A 15,306-nucleotide genomic window follows, 5' to 3' on the forward strand; every position below is an offset into this window, starting at 1 on the left:
ATAATGGTATTTTTGTTTGCTAGTGTTGCCATGAGCTGCCCAAAATCAGGTACAAGTCATGTTGTAGTCTATAGTTGTTGGACATCACTCGGTAACGTTTAAAACAGGAACAGACCAAGCATTTCCATTTGGCTGATAACAAGAAGCATTACGGTCATTGAAAAAGGCATGGAAGACATGGGTATAAAATTAGTTTGAGGTTGCTCTGCACAGAAAAAAGCTTTTCTTGCCACATTTTGTTATCAGAGGCATTTCAAAAACTGTAACCATCCACATACATTATAACTGATAAAGAATCATTGAAGATATGACTACACAGCCCACCCAAAGTTTCCAACAGATTATTTTTTTAAAGTCTTTCATAAAGAAACACACTTCAAATGAGGACACGCTTCTGTTCCAGGCACTTCTGAAATTTCGAGTGTGTAACAACATTAGGTCACCCACACTCGAACAAGGTAACAGAAATCATTTGGTTTCAGGGAACCTCATCTTCGGCTTCAGCTTGGACTTCTCTGTTCTACTTCGCTGCTGCTTTCCTCTGGTCAACTCTATGAACTGCTGCTGAGTCTTCGCCGTAGCAGCGAGGCCGGCTTGCTCTCAGTGTCCTCTACGTCGCTTTCACATTGCCTCTGCACAAAAGCATCATTACAGCCCACTGTCAGCACTTTTCACTTATAAATCTGCACGACTGTGCCTCATGAAGCTTGTAATGCAGATTTGAATTATACTATTGGAACATGTACCTAACTACAACTCTGACATTACACTTCTAAAACAGTTATTTCTTTGACTCCATCCATGTATTAACATTTTCTTCTTCCACCCACTTGTAACTCAGAAATGTATTAATGCACATTATCAATACCTCAAAGCACGTAACAATAACAGCCGTATTTTTCAGACGATAAGGCGCACTTAAAATCCTTTAATTTTCTCAAAAATCGACAGTGCACCTTATGTATTAATTTTGGTTGTGCTTTCTGACCTCGAACCGATTTTATGTGGTACACGGCGCTCAGAAATCTGTCAAAATGTTTTAGTACGACTTTGGTAAGCTAAAAAGCTGCACCGCTTGATAGATTGTTGAAGCATTACGGCTACCGTAGTCAGTAGCAGTTTTGAAGTTCATTATTTCACCCAAGGACACTTTGACATATGACTACAAGGCTGACTAAGGGTTTGGGGGGCTATCCCAGATACCAGTGTGAGAGGCAGGGTCCCAGCTGGAAAGGTCACCAGCCAGATACAGGACTAACACAGAGACAGACAACCACTCGCACTCACATTTAGATTCTCCAATTAATCTCACTCCACTTTTCAGTTAAATATAATGTCTCACCTGTAGTGGATCTGGACTCGAGGTGTCTTTACACAGCAGTCTCAAATTTACGAGCCGATTACACACTGACACCATATTGTAAGACATCTAGAAGGTGACAAGAAAGAATGTTTTACATCCATAACAAATAACATCAGCTCAGTTTCTTCTAAAGTAATGTTAATTTTTAACCCATTATGTGAACTTTAATTATAAAAGTAAGTTGCTGAACTGGTATGCAGGTTAACCACAAAGCATTACGTTTGGAGATCATTTTTTCTTTATATGGTCTGTTTGAACAACCTATGTGTGTGCATGGCAATTTCACCATGGATCTACGAACTTTAATACAATAACATGATTTTTATTTATTCCAGCCATGACCCAGAGACCAAAAAAGGTTCTTAACAATAAAAGAGCTTCCATCCTCCAAGACCAAAGAACACTCATTTATTTATACTTATGTACTCTTTAACATTCACAGGGCTGTGCTAATGGTGGGGGGAGGGGGATGTTTTTATTTTTATTTTTTTACAGTACATGTAACCATGATGGAGTATTTTACGCTCACATTTAGAAAAAAAAATAGTGTGCATTTCAAAATTATACTAAAAATAATATTTTTGAGAAAAAAGTTGAAATGTGGAGTTAAAGTCAATACAACATACATCCTCTTTATTACATGAGGATTTAACCATTGCTATCCTTGCATCTGTCCAATGCCAGGTATGTCATTTTGTACAAATCCATTTCACTTTTCCAAGTATATGTGCTTTTTCCTTCTCACCTGATGCATCTTTCAGACCATATTTTCAGTGTCCTTATACTTATCACCACATCCTGTTAATGTGCTAAAAGAGAAATAATTTTCTTGTAACTAAATCTGATTCTTAAGCACGTTTTCACAAACTCATCTACACAAAACATTTTGTTGACAGTATAGAAGCCAGTGCAGTTTGACGCTACAACTTCACATTTCAATTTTTTCCTCCAAGAAGAATTTTGACTTATTTCTCGAAATAGAGTTTTGACTTTAGTCTTGAAATTTCGGCTTTATTTGCAGAATGTGAATAATATTTTTTTTCTTAATGTGGCCCTAATACTGCTTTGAATGCAACAGTAACAACTTGCCATAATTGTAGTATTTTTACTAAATGAGCAGAACTGCTGTTGAGCCAGTGTTGCTGGCTACTCCAGCTTGAACATGACAATAATTATCTGAAAACATAAAATGTATTGACAATGCTGAAAAATAATTGCTCACCACTGCAGAAACTTTTAGTTTGTAATGCATTCCAAAAAAATTAACCATTTCAATATGGAAACTAGAAAGTGCATTTTCTGAAGAAACTGCAGTGTGAATGCTTGAATCTGAATGTATGCACTGAAATGAATTAATTGCTGAATTTTAAGTTAAAAATGTTGAATGAGATGAAAATACAGAAATTTTCACCTGAAATCAAAAGTGCCGAACTGCTAAAAGCTGACATCCACAGAGAAGAAGTTGGAAAATAGTTGAAAATGTTTTAAATGTAAATGAGAAAAACCTAAGTAATGAGAAAAGAAAATTAGAGTCAGAAAATATCTGAATGAATATTAAAAGTTCATATTCTTTGAATCACTGAATGACTAGAATGTGATCCCTCCACTTGGATCCACACAGTTTAAAAAGTTTACATCTCTGAGCTTTGAAAGACACAGTGTTGGAAAGAGAAGAACGATGGCGACGTTTTGAGGGTAAAATGATGGCTGTCGAGCAAACACTGTGGACACAGCAGTCGTTGAAAGAGAAGTGTTTAAGATGAATCTTGGCACAGTGAGAGACAGAGCTCGTTAGGCAGGCAGGTGTGAGCCTGGTTGCTATAGTGACTGCACCCAATGGCTCCATACACACGCACACAGACATGCACCTCACTTTTGCTGCTTAAAATGAACAGAAAAGTCAGCCCGAAAGAAATCCTTCCCAAATGAAAAGTATAAGTCGTATTGACAAAATTCTTTCACCGTGAGCGGCAGCAATGTCCAGTCTACGTAATTCTCAGGTTTCATGCCCATGGAGTTTATTATATGGACGTGGTGACAGTGTAAAGACAGCCTGCTCTTCTGATTTTCAAACGAACCTTCTGAGCCATTTTAACATTAGAGTCTATGGAAGAGTTGGAGGGAGGAGGCTGCGCTTTGGTGACATTTATGAAAGAACCATAACACCTAGTACAATAGTAAACACATTGGATGAAAGAGGACAGCGATGGCTACGTTTTTAGGGTAAAATCAGACCTGTAGAGCAAACGCTGCAGAAACAGCAGCAGTTTTAAAAAAGATTTTAAGATTAATTTATTTGCTCCTCTCACTCTAGCAGTTGAGCTGTCTCACTCTAGCCCCAACATTCCGTCCCATACACACCCATTATAAACTCTGAAACGAGTGAAAAAACATCATGAAACTTAAACTGGAACTGAAGAAAAAGCATAATAGATCTTGAAAAGATAAATACAAGTTGAATAGTTGAATGTCTTGTCTTCGTTTTAAAGTTTGAATGGTGGCTCTATGTCAATGTATGTGGAAGTAGATACAGTTTAAAGAGGAGTGAGTTGAAGGAGAATTTGAAGGGTCTCCCCATTGAAATACATGGGAAATTTTTGTTGGAAAAAGTTGAATAATTTTAAAAATATAAATGTTAAAAATGAGAAAAATACAAGCACACTATTCCAAAAGAAGAGGAATCTAACGGTGTTTGAATGGTTTTTCTAAGTTGAACGGTTTTGAAGGAGATAGAGTCCAAAAAACGTACGGAATAGATAATAAGTGTGAAGAACTAGAAAGTGCATTTTCTGAAAAAACTGCAGTGTGAATGCTTGAATCTGAATGTATGCACTGAAATGAATTGATTGCTGAATTTAAGTTAGAAATTTTGAATGAGATTAAAAAAAACAGAATTTAACCAGAAAACAAAAGTGCTGAACTGCTAAAAGCTGATGGTTACACAGAAGAAGAAGTTGGAAAAAAAGCTGAAAATGTTTTAATTGTAAATTAGAAAAACCTAAGAAATGAGAAAAGAAAATTTAGAGTCAGAAAACTTCAGAATGAATATTAAAAGTTCATATTCTTTGAATCACTGAATGACTAAAATGTGATCTCGCCACTTGGATCCACACAGTTTTAAAGATTTAAATCTCTGAGCTCTGAAAGACACGCTGTTGGATAGAGAACAACAATAGCTATGATTTGAGGGTAAAATGATGTCTGTAGAGCAAACACTGTGGACACAGCAACAGTTGAAAGAGAAGTGTTTAAGATGAATCTTGGCAGAGTGAGAGAGAGAGCTCGTTAGGCAGGCAGGTGTGAGCCTGGTTGCTATAGTGACTGCACCCAATGGCTCCATACACACGCACACAGACATGCACCTCACTTTTGCTGCTTAAAATGAACAGAAAAGTCAGCCCCAAACAAATCGTTCCCAAATTAAAAGTACAAGTCGTATTGACAAAATTCTTTCACCGTGACCGGCAGCAATGTCTAATCTACTGTATTCTCAGTTTTCATGCCTGTGGGGTTTATTATATGGACGTCGTGACAGTATAAAGACAGCCTGTACTTCTGATTTTCAAACGAACTTGCTGAGCCATTTTAACATTAGAGTCTATGGAGGAGTTGGAGGGTGGAGGCTGCGCATTGGTGACATTTATGACAGAACCATAACACCTAGTACAATAACAAACACATTGGGTGAAAGAGGACAGCGACGGCTACGTTTTGAAGGTAAAATCATACCTGTAGAGCAAACGCTGCGGACACAGCAGCAGTTTTAAAAAAGATTTTAAGATTAATTTTCTTACTCCTCTCACTCTAGCAGTTGAGCTGTCTCACTCTAGCCCCAACATTCCGTCCCATACACACCCATTATAAACTCTGAAACGGCTGAAAAAACATCATGAAACTTAAACTGGAACTGAAGAAAAAGTATAATAGATATTGAAAAGATAAATACAAGTTGAATAGTTGAATGTCTTGTCTTCGTTTTAAAGTTTGAATGGTGGCTCTATGTCAATGTATGTGGAAGTAGATACAGTTTAAAGAGGAGTGAGTTGAAGGAGAATTTGAAGGGTCTCCCCATTGAAATACATGGGAAATTTTTGTTGGAAAAAGTTGAATAATTTTAAAAATATAAATGTTAAAAATGAGAAAAGTAGAAGCAGTCATGTCCAAAAGACGAGGAATCTAACGGTGTTTGAATTGTTGTTCTAAGTTGAACGGTTTTGAAGGAGTTAGATGCCAAAAAACGTACGGAATGTGGTTAAGATAATAATAAAGAGAAACAGAAGAACAATACTGTGAATGCTTTTACAAGCATTCACACTAATAAAGATTAGAAGAACAATACTGTGACTGCTTTTACAAGCATTCACACTAATAAGATTAGAAGAACAATACTGTGAATGCTTTTACAAGCATTCACACTAATAAAGACTAGAAAGTGCATTTTCTGAAGAAACTGCAGTGTGAATGCTTGAATCTGAATATATGCATTGAAAAGAATTAATTGCTGAATTTTAAGTTAAAAATGTTGAATGAGATGAAAAATACAGAAATTTGCACCTGAAAACAAAAAAGCTGAACTGCTAAAAGCTGACAAGCACAGAGAAGAAGTTGGAAAATAGTTGAAAATGTTTTAAATGTAAATGAGAAAAACCTAAGTAATGAGAAAAGAAAATTTAGAATCAGAAAACATCTGAATGAATATTAAAAGTTCATATTCTTTGAATCACTGAATGACTAAAATGTGATCCCTCCACTTGGATCCACACAGTTTAAAAAGTTTACATCTCTGAGCTTTGAAAGACACAGTGTTGGAAAGAGAAGAACGATGGCGACGTTTTGAGGGTAAAATGATGGCTGTCGAGCAAACACTGTGGACACAGCAGCAGTTGAAAGAGAAGTGTTTAAGATGAATCTTGGCACAGTGAGAGACAGAGCTCGTTAGGCAGGCAGGTGTGAGCCTGGTTGCTATAGTGACTGCACCCAATGGCTCCATACACACGCACACAGACATGCACCTCACTTTTGCTGCTTAAAATGAACTGAAAAGTCAGCCCCAAACAAATCGTTCCCAAATGAAAAGTACACATCGTATTGACAAAATTCTTTCACCGTGAGCGACAGCAATGTCTAGTCTACTGAATTCTCAGTTTTCATGCCTGTAGAGTTTAATATATGGATGTGGTGACAGTGTAAAGACAGCCTGTACTTCTGATTTTCAAACGAACCTTCTGAGCCATTTTAACATTAGAGTCTATGGAAGAGTTGGCGGGAGGAGGCTGTGCATTGGTGACATTTATGAAAGAACCATAACACCTAGGACAATAGTAAACACATCGGGTGAAAGAGGACAGCGATGGCTACGTTTTTAGGGTAAAATCATTCCTGTAGAGCAAACGCCGCGGACACAGCAGCAGTTTTAAAAAAGATTTTAAGATTAATTTTTTTGCTCCTCTCACTCTAGCAGTTGAGCTGTCTCACTCTAGCCCCAACATTCCGTCCCATACACACCCATTATAATCTCTGAAACGGCTGAAAAAACATCATGAAACTTAAACTGGAACTGAAGAAAAAGTATAATAGATATTGAAAAGATAAATACAAGTTGAATAGTTGAATGTCTTGTCTTCGTTTTAAAGTTTGAATGGTGGCTCTATGTCAACGTATGTGGAAGTAGATACAGTTTAAAGAGGAGTAAGTTGAAGGAGAATTTGAAGGGTCTCCCCATTGAAATACATGGGAAATTTTTGTTGAAAAAAGTTAAATAAAATTAAAAATATAAATGTTAAAAATGAGAAAAGTAGAAGCAGTCATGTCCTAAAGAAGAGGAATCTAATGGTGTTTGAATGGTTTTTCTAAGTTGAGCGGTTTTGAAGGAGTTAGATGCCAAAAAACGTACGGAATAGATAAAAATAAAGATTAGAAGAACAATACTGTGAATGCTTTTACAAGCATTCACACTAATTACAACAACAATACTGCGAATGCTTTTATAAGCATTCACACTAACTACTTTCTATGCATTTGCCTGCCCGTGTAAGGGGCATCTTTTTTTTACCCCCAGTAAAGGCACATCACTAGAGTGTACTTGAGAATTTGCAATGTGGGATCAAGAAGCTCTTTAATTTATCTCACTTTTATCATGTAGTATATTCATGAATATTAAGTTGTTTGACACTCCATAATTTGCCATCTTTTTTTGGTTACAGGGGTTTTTGTGTCCCAGTGATCCCAGGGGCTATGTTGTCAGATGCTGTGGTAGGGTCTCCCAAAGCAAAACGATTCTGGGTAAGGGGCCAGACAAAGAGCAATTTGCACACCCCTTAGAAAGAGCTAAGATCCAGGGAAAAGTTTACCCTGTCATGAACAAGGTTACTGGGGCTCCACCCTAAAGCCAGGCCTGGGGAGGAAGCTTGAGAGAGAACACCTGGCTGGACATGAAGCCAATGGGCCCAACCGGTGGAGCCTGAAAAGGTGACATGGGCCTGCCCTCTTATCAGATCTCAGGACACTCAGGCCATGTCCACACTAATACATTTTCATGTGAAAACGCAAGGTCAAGGAAAATTGAGCTTTTTGAAAACGCTCTCCAAAGCGGATACATTTGAAAACGCCATTTTCGCGTTGCAGTGTGGACTGCGTAACCGCAGAAAACACTGATGCATTTTAATCATATGATGTAGTCATGTGACCAATTAGACTAAGAAAGCGGAGGGCAATACACTGCAGTTGCTTTGTTTGCTCTCAATTTTGACAGCCCTATTAAAGATTAATATCAGTTTCTACGTGCCCCAGATAGCTTTTCTTCAAATTCTTTAATTCTCAATCGCTTTTGCAACTTTGTACTTCTGTGTTACTCACAGCAACAACTCCACCTCATTGTCAGTCGATTTAAAAAACCTTTCCTTGACATTTTGCTGCAGCGTTTCAAAGAGCCGGAAAGTAAATAAACGGCAGACAGAAATAACGCATGTCAAATCGTCTTACGTTTCACGCATGTGCAATACAGGAACGTAGCCGTTGCAGTCGTTTCAGTGTGGATGAACAAGTGTTCTGAAATGATTAAAAATGATACTATGTATCCCATTTCAAATTTATCCGGATTAGTGTAGATGTAGCTTCAGGTGAAGACAGAACAACTGATTACAACCTGGTGGTGATGAAGGGTGCCAGACAGGGCTAATGCACACAAATATATATTGTGCGGGTACAAGATACAAGGTATAAGATCTTCAATTCCCACCTCCAGCTGAACATTGACAGCAATCCAAGGTTGGGGACATTGAGGCCAAATGCCCCATGTTCTACACTTGCACTGTCGAAGTGACAGACACAGCATCCTCCGATGCCCAAGGATATTTGGCATCCAGATTAAGGGGAAGCCAGGAATCGAACCACCAACCTTCCGATCAGTGGATGACCTGTTCTACTGCCTGTTCTACAGCCAGGGTCATTTGATCCAGCACTAACTATATGCTTTAGGGCAGGGGTGGGGAACTCCAGGCCTCAAGGGCCAAGTGTCCTGCAGGTTTTAGATGTGTACTTGAGCCAACATAGCTGATTTAAATGGCTAAATGACCTCCAGAGGCCTGTAATGAACTAATCACGTGATTCAAGTGTGTTGACCCAGGGTGATATCTGAAACCTGCAGGCCTGGAGTTCCCAACCCCTGCTTTAGGATAAAGGAACATTTTAAGAGATGATGGAGCCTGATTATTCCAAGACCTTGCATTTGAGGAGGACTTTAAATTCAATTCTGGATATGACAGGGAGCCTAGGAAGAGAAGCCAGTCTGGGCAAAATATGCTCTCTCTTTCTAGTCCCTGTCAGTACTCTTGTTGCAACATTTTGATTAACAGATTGCTCTTAAGGCAGCTTTTAGAACAACCTGATAACAATGAATGGCCTCTGGAAGACAATTCCTTATGGTTACTTGTGTCTCTAACTTCACATGTCTCAAAACAGTATCGCCAGGAACCAGAGAATTCTTATCGGTGGGTGTGTCCCCGAGTGGGCAAAAACTGTTAGAGACGTGAACAGGTTGGTAGTGTACCCAGGGTTTCTGTTTAGGACTACGCTTTCTCCTCACGGTAACCCACCCAGCCTGTTTTCAATCTGCTTGGAGAGCACTAAAGGTGGCTATCCTAACTTCGCCCACACCAACTACAGGGGCCTAGCCAGCTACAGATCTTTAAAAGTGGATACATGGATTAATTTGGTTTTACTGCTGGTCTAAAGCACAAAAATATGCTTTAAAATATCTCTTAGCATAAATATCCGGACTCACCTTCCACTTCCTTCGGGCATTGAACTTCTTAAAGTTCTTCATATTGATTGAGGATCGATTTCTTTTGGCAGCCTGTTTAGGTGTAATGGGCTGAAACAATGACAACATGTATGGCTGACAACACGGTAACACAACAACAAAAGTAGTGCAGAAGAAATGACAGACTGGTGCTAACCTTAATCCATGGATGATGCAGACACTCCTCAGCTGTCATTCTGTCTCTGCAATATGCATTAACACATAAGGAATGATGAGAGATCAGGAAAACAGTCTTATAGTCCTTTTCCATTAGTACCTACTCAGATTGATTCGTTTTCGATTCCTAACAACCTTACCTAATGGCGTGAGGTAGTTAAAGCAACATGGCCGAACATCCCATGACGTTATACGTATGCAACATGAACACCACAACAAAGGAGGACATCGAGGCAATGGTATACCTACTGCTCGATGTATGGCTTTTTATCAGGCGCGGGGATCACGGTGTTGTTTTTGTTGTGCAACCATTTCTCTCGTTGCCGGGTTTCAAAAATGGTGGTTTTGATTTTTGTAAACGAGCTGCTCACATGACTCACAGAGTGACGACACTGACTAGCCAATGCAGTCTGTTGACGTCACATTTTCGAATTGCCTCGGATCATTTAGGTAGGTACTAATAATGTACCCGGTACCAGTTACCCCAAAAAGATCTAAGTCGAGTCAATCCGATCAGATCCGATCTAATCTGAGTAGGTACTAATGGAAAAGGACTATTAGTTAATATATTGTAATAATCCTTAAGCAGATTTAGCTACAATCTAAACTACTAACTAAAGTAGCAGGAAAGGCAAGTTTGGAAGAACACTCCATGACTTCTGGATGCTGTCAAAGAAACTAAAGAATATTAAGATAACAATGATTTAAGTGTATTTCACTTGCATCTGTTTTGTCATAAATCTGTCTTCTGCGTCCAAACTGTAAACACTGGCATCCTCGACAGAGTGATCTTTATCTTTAGGTGGAGATGTCGAGATAAGCCTTGTACTATCGAGGTGGCTCTTCTATGTTGTGTCATGCCTTTGTGGAATGGCTGTTTAGTTTCTCCAATGTAGAGGTCTGAGCACTCCTTACTGCACTGCACAGCATACAGTACCTTGTTTAGTTTGTGGTTTGGAGTTTTGTCCTTAGGATGAACTGGTTTTCGTCTGACAGTGTTGCTGGATCTCAAGTACACTGGGACGTTTGCTTAAAGAAAATTTTCTCCAATCTTTCTGACAAATGCTGTTCCGTTTGTCATTCTTTGTCTCATTAGTTGGTGTACAGTGCACACCAACTAGCCGGACACCCACATTTAGACTATGGATACCTGGTGCTTAGTGTTAAGGGACTAGTTGACATGAAGTCCTAATCTTGATGTTCGATATTACATTCCTAATTACTGAACAAAGGAATACATTAAATTTCAGACTAATCTGCCCAAGTAAAATATTGTATTTTTATGACATACTCTGGATTCTTCATCAACAGTTTCTGTATGAAATCTTTCGCCATGGGGCTTGTCAGGCTGAAGTAGTGCTCATTAAACTCATATTTCATGGCAATGACGTTTCCAAGAGTCTCTTCATCAGTGTCGCCTTGGAATGGTGACAAACCACTCAATCTGAGAAAAGACAATACACTTTAGGAGTGAAACTACAACATGTCAACATGTCATGTCTGACATCTTCATCTGAGCATTAAAACAGATTTATACTTTATTCTTCAATTTCCCATCTATAAGTGAAAAAGTGTACCTTTACTTTTAAAGGCCAAAATACAATCAAAAGATGCTTGTATACAATCCAAAAAAATATATACTTTAGAAGCCACCCAACACACAAACACTTACAACTTACAATATGTAGGTAATAACTCCAATGCTCCTGAAGAAACATAAAACAAGGCACAGGCAGACATGAAGCGTAATTAAAAACAAAAAAACTCTACTGTATGACAACATGTAAGAAAAAGACTGATTCAGTTTTGTTTAAACCCTGTATAGTTGTGTTTATTCTGCTATGACCAACTGAAATATTGTGCAGAGAGTAATGCTCACAACAGGCCTGAACACGCTGGAGCTGTCAGTAGAGAATGCTTACCACATATCTGCTGCTGTACTCAGAGGCTGGCAGCTGATGACCTCAGGGGCTGCAGAGATGGAGAAAGATAGAGAAATTGTGTTGGGTTGGTTATTAACTTACATGATTCGATTCTAAATAACTTTAGTGCAGCTCTTTTATGTACTTTCCTTAAACTTGCAACAGACACTTTTGTTAGCAGCATTTTTAGCACGTGAAGTAAGATATAAACACAGTATCTCTTATCTCTTATCCTCCACTTTTAAGTTTGTGTGATAGCCTCTTTATAAGGTTAGGGAAACCTCCAATCAGCAGAGACTAAAGAAGTCACTTGGATGAGTGACAAAATGTTTCTCCCACTGAAAACGCTATGTCCAGATGAACAGAATCAACTTTTTGGGTTTCCTTACCTGGATGATTGTGGGTGCATCAACACAATAATAACAATAGTAATAATACATCTACATTGCTAATAAATTGCAAGTGGCTACCAGACTGGCTGTGATCACAAAATAATAGCCTATGTACACATTTGAAAGTGATTAACGTCTATTACACAGAAACCTCGGAAAGAAAAGTCAAAATTTCTCAGGTGATTTTAAAATATACAGGGAGTGCAGAATTATTAGGCAAGTTGTATTTTTGAGGAATAATTTTATTATTGAACAACAACCATGTTCTCAATGAACCCAAAAAACTCATCAATATCAAAGCTGAATGTTTTTGGAAGTAGTTTTTAGTTTGTTTTTAGTTTGAGCTATTTTAGGGGGATATCTGTGTGTGCAGGTGACTATTACTGTGCATAATTATTAGGCAACTTAACAAAAAACAAATATATACCCATTTCAATGATTTATTTTTACCAGTGAAACCAATATAACATCTCCACATTCACAAATATACATTTCTGACATTCCAAAACAAAACAAAAACAAATCAGCGACCAATATAGCCACCTTTCTTTGCAAGGGCACTCAAAAGCCTGCCATCCATGGATTCTGTCAGTGTTTTGATCTGTTCACCATCAACATTGCGTGCAGCAGCAACCACAGCCTCCCAGACACTGTTCAGAGAGGTGTACTGTTTTCCCTCCTTGTAAATCTCACATTTGATGATGGACCACATGTTCTCAATGGGGTTCAGATCAGGTGAACAAGGAGGCCATGTCATTAGTTTTTCTTCTTTTATACCCTTTCTTGCCAGCCACGCTGTGGAGTACTTGGACGCGTGTGATGGAGCATTGTCCTGCATGAAAATTATGTTTTTCTTGAAGGATGCAGACTTCTTCCTGTACCACTGCTTGAAGAAGGTGTCTTCCAGAAACTGGCAGTAGGACTGGGAGTTGAGCTTGACTCCATCCTCAACCCGAAAAGGCCCACAAGCTCATCTTTGATGATACCAGCCCACCTCCACCTTGCTGGCGTCTGAGTCGGACTGGAGCTCTCTGCCCTTTACCAATCCAGCCACGGGCCCATCCATCTGGCCCATCAAGACTCACTCTCATTTCATCAGTCCATAAAACCTTAGAAAAATCAGTCTTGAGATATTTCTTGGCCCAGTCTTGACATTTCAGCTTGTGTGTCTTGTTCAGTGGTGGTCGTCTTTCAGCCTTTCTTACCTTGGCCATGTCTCTGAGTATTGCACACCTTGTGCTTTTGGGCACTCAGTGATGTTGCAGCTCTGAAATATGGCCAAACTGGTGGCAAGTGGCATCTTGGCAGCTGCACGCTTGACTTTTCTCAGTTCATGGGCAGTTATTTTGCGCCTTGGTTTTTCCACACGCTTCTTGCGACCCTGTTGACTATTTTGAATGAAACGCTTGATTGTTCGATGATCACGCTTCAGAAGCTTTGCAATTTTAAGACTGCTGCATCCCTCTGCAAGATATCTCACTATTTTTGACTTTTCTGAGCCTGTCAAGTCCTTCTTTTGACCCATTTTGCCAAAGGAAAGGAAGTTGCCTAATAATTATGCACACCTGATATAGGGTGTTGATGTCATTAGACCACACCCCTTCTCATTACAGAGATGCACATCACCTAATATGCTTAATTGGTAGTAGGCTTTCGAGCCTATACAGTTTGGAGTAAGACAACATGCATGAAGAGGATGATGTGGACAAAATACTCACTTGCCTAATAATTCTGCACTCCCTGTATATGAATCTAGCCTTCATCATCTTATCACAGAGATAATTTCCCAACAACTTGATGTTAAGTGTTTCCATCTTTAGAAACCTTACTGCAAAAACTCATAACAATGCAGCATGTCAGCAATGTAAAAGATGAGCAGAAAAATGAAAAGTTTGCTTTCGTAAGTCAACAACATTCTGATAAAATTAGTCATGAACAGACATCTCCACCACAGGCATCTCTAAAACAGTATAGCTTATGACGTTTTGTTTTTGTCAAACATTTAATGAAAGTTTTATATCTAAAAAGAAAAAGAAAAAAACAAAACAAACAAAAAAAAACCGCAATATGGAGCTCCATCTAAGCACAAAATATAAATAACTTTAGTGTGGCACCATCTACACTATGTAAACCAGCGATTCCTGTGATGATCTATGGTGTTTATAATGTGTATTCTGAATTCTTGTTATTTTGAGTTTTCAGTCCGTTTTCACTCTCTCATTTTCTAATTTTTTTTTATATTTGCTAGGCTGAGTTTTGGGGGGTTTTTTTAAATTCCAGTCTTCTTTTCTTGATTGTTCCAAGTATATTATTGGTATTATGTGTTACAACTGTAAATCTTTGGTTCGCGTGTCTTCTACTTTTGTAAGGAGTCTTAGTTTATTATTACTATTAGTACCCGCCCAACCACCACCATGTCCAGTGCAGCTGTAGCTGTAGCTAAGATGACACAGCAGACAGCTGAAATTAGCCTTCTGCTGGCCATCTTGCAGAATCTGGCTAATTTGGTCCTGATGATCAAGGGTGAACAGTGCAACAGGAGGGGTTTAGCTGGAAAGCAAACTAATGATTCAAATACGGGGGGCTGTGAGGAGATTATGTAATCCTTTACCAGTCACTCGAAGCACATCATTATGGGAGTTAGTATAACAGGACAATAGTCATTAAAAAATGTGACGGTGAATTTTGTGTCACTGGAATGATAGTGGCAGACTTTGAAACACGGTGTAACAACAGCCTGTTCCAGCAAGGTGTTGCAGATGTCCATGAGGCATTTGCCCGTGGGTCAGCAGACTCCCACTCTCAGTACCCGTCTTGAAATGCCTGGTGTGTTCACTCTCTTTAGAATTTTACAGATATTAGTAACGCTTAGATTCAGTGCTTTCTGATCAGGGTGAAGACTGGCTTTTCAGTTCAGTTCAGTTCAGTTCATTTTTATTTCAAACATGTGCATTCACAATCATTACAAAATATAATTCCATTCTTTTGTTTGAAAAGGAGTAGGCAGAAGTATATACTTATTAGTCCCTACACCCTCAGATTTTACCTCTCATTGATTTAATTTTCTTTTAGCCTTAAATTAAACAAACAACATATAAAGTAAGCAAAGACAAAACAAACAAACAAACAAACAAATAAACAAGCCCCACCACA

The 15,306-nt window shown here is 38.6% G+C and overlaps 1 protein-coding gene across 1 annotated transcript in view; it reads right to left on the reverse strand.

Annotated features, from left to right (window-relative positions):
• Positions 1–551: 551 nt before the first annotated feature.
• si:dkey-240h12.4 (death-associated protein kinase 2) overlaps positions 552–15,306 on the reverse strand; it is a 32,674-nt gene continuing 17,919 nt past the window's right edge. The window contains exons 6-12 of the mRNA XM_031727720.2: positions 11,762–11,810; positions 11,519–11,545; positions 11,131–11,283; positions 9,820–9,865; positions 9,645–9,734; positions 1,343–1,429; positions 552–632 (exon numbers count right to left, since the gene is read on the reverse strand). Coding sequence (XP_031583580.1) covers positions 552–632; positions 1,343–1,429; positions 9,645–9,734; positions 9,820–9,865; positions 11,131–11,283; positions 11,519–11,545; positions 11,762–11,810 — 533 coding nt within the window. The remainder of the gene's footprint in view (positions 633–1,342; positions 1,430–9,644; positions 9,735–9,819; positions 9,866–11,130; positions 11,284–11,518; positions 11,546–11,761; positions 11,811–15,306) is intronic.

Source organism: Oreochromis aureus, linkage group 22 (genome assembly GCF_013358895.1).
Source record: "Oreochromis aureus strain Israel breed Guangdong linkage group 22, ZZ_aureus, whole genome shotgun sequence".
Taxonomy (NCBI): domain Eukaryota; kingdom Metazoa; phylum Chordata; class Actinopteri; order Cichliformes; family Cichlidae; genus Oreochromis; species Oreochromis aureus.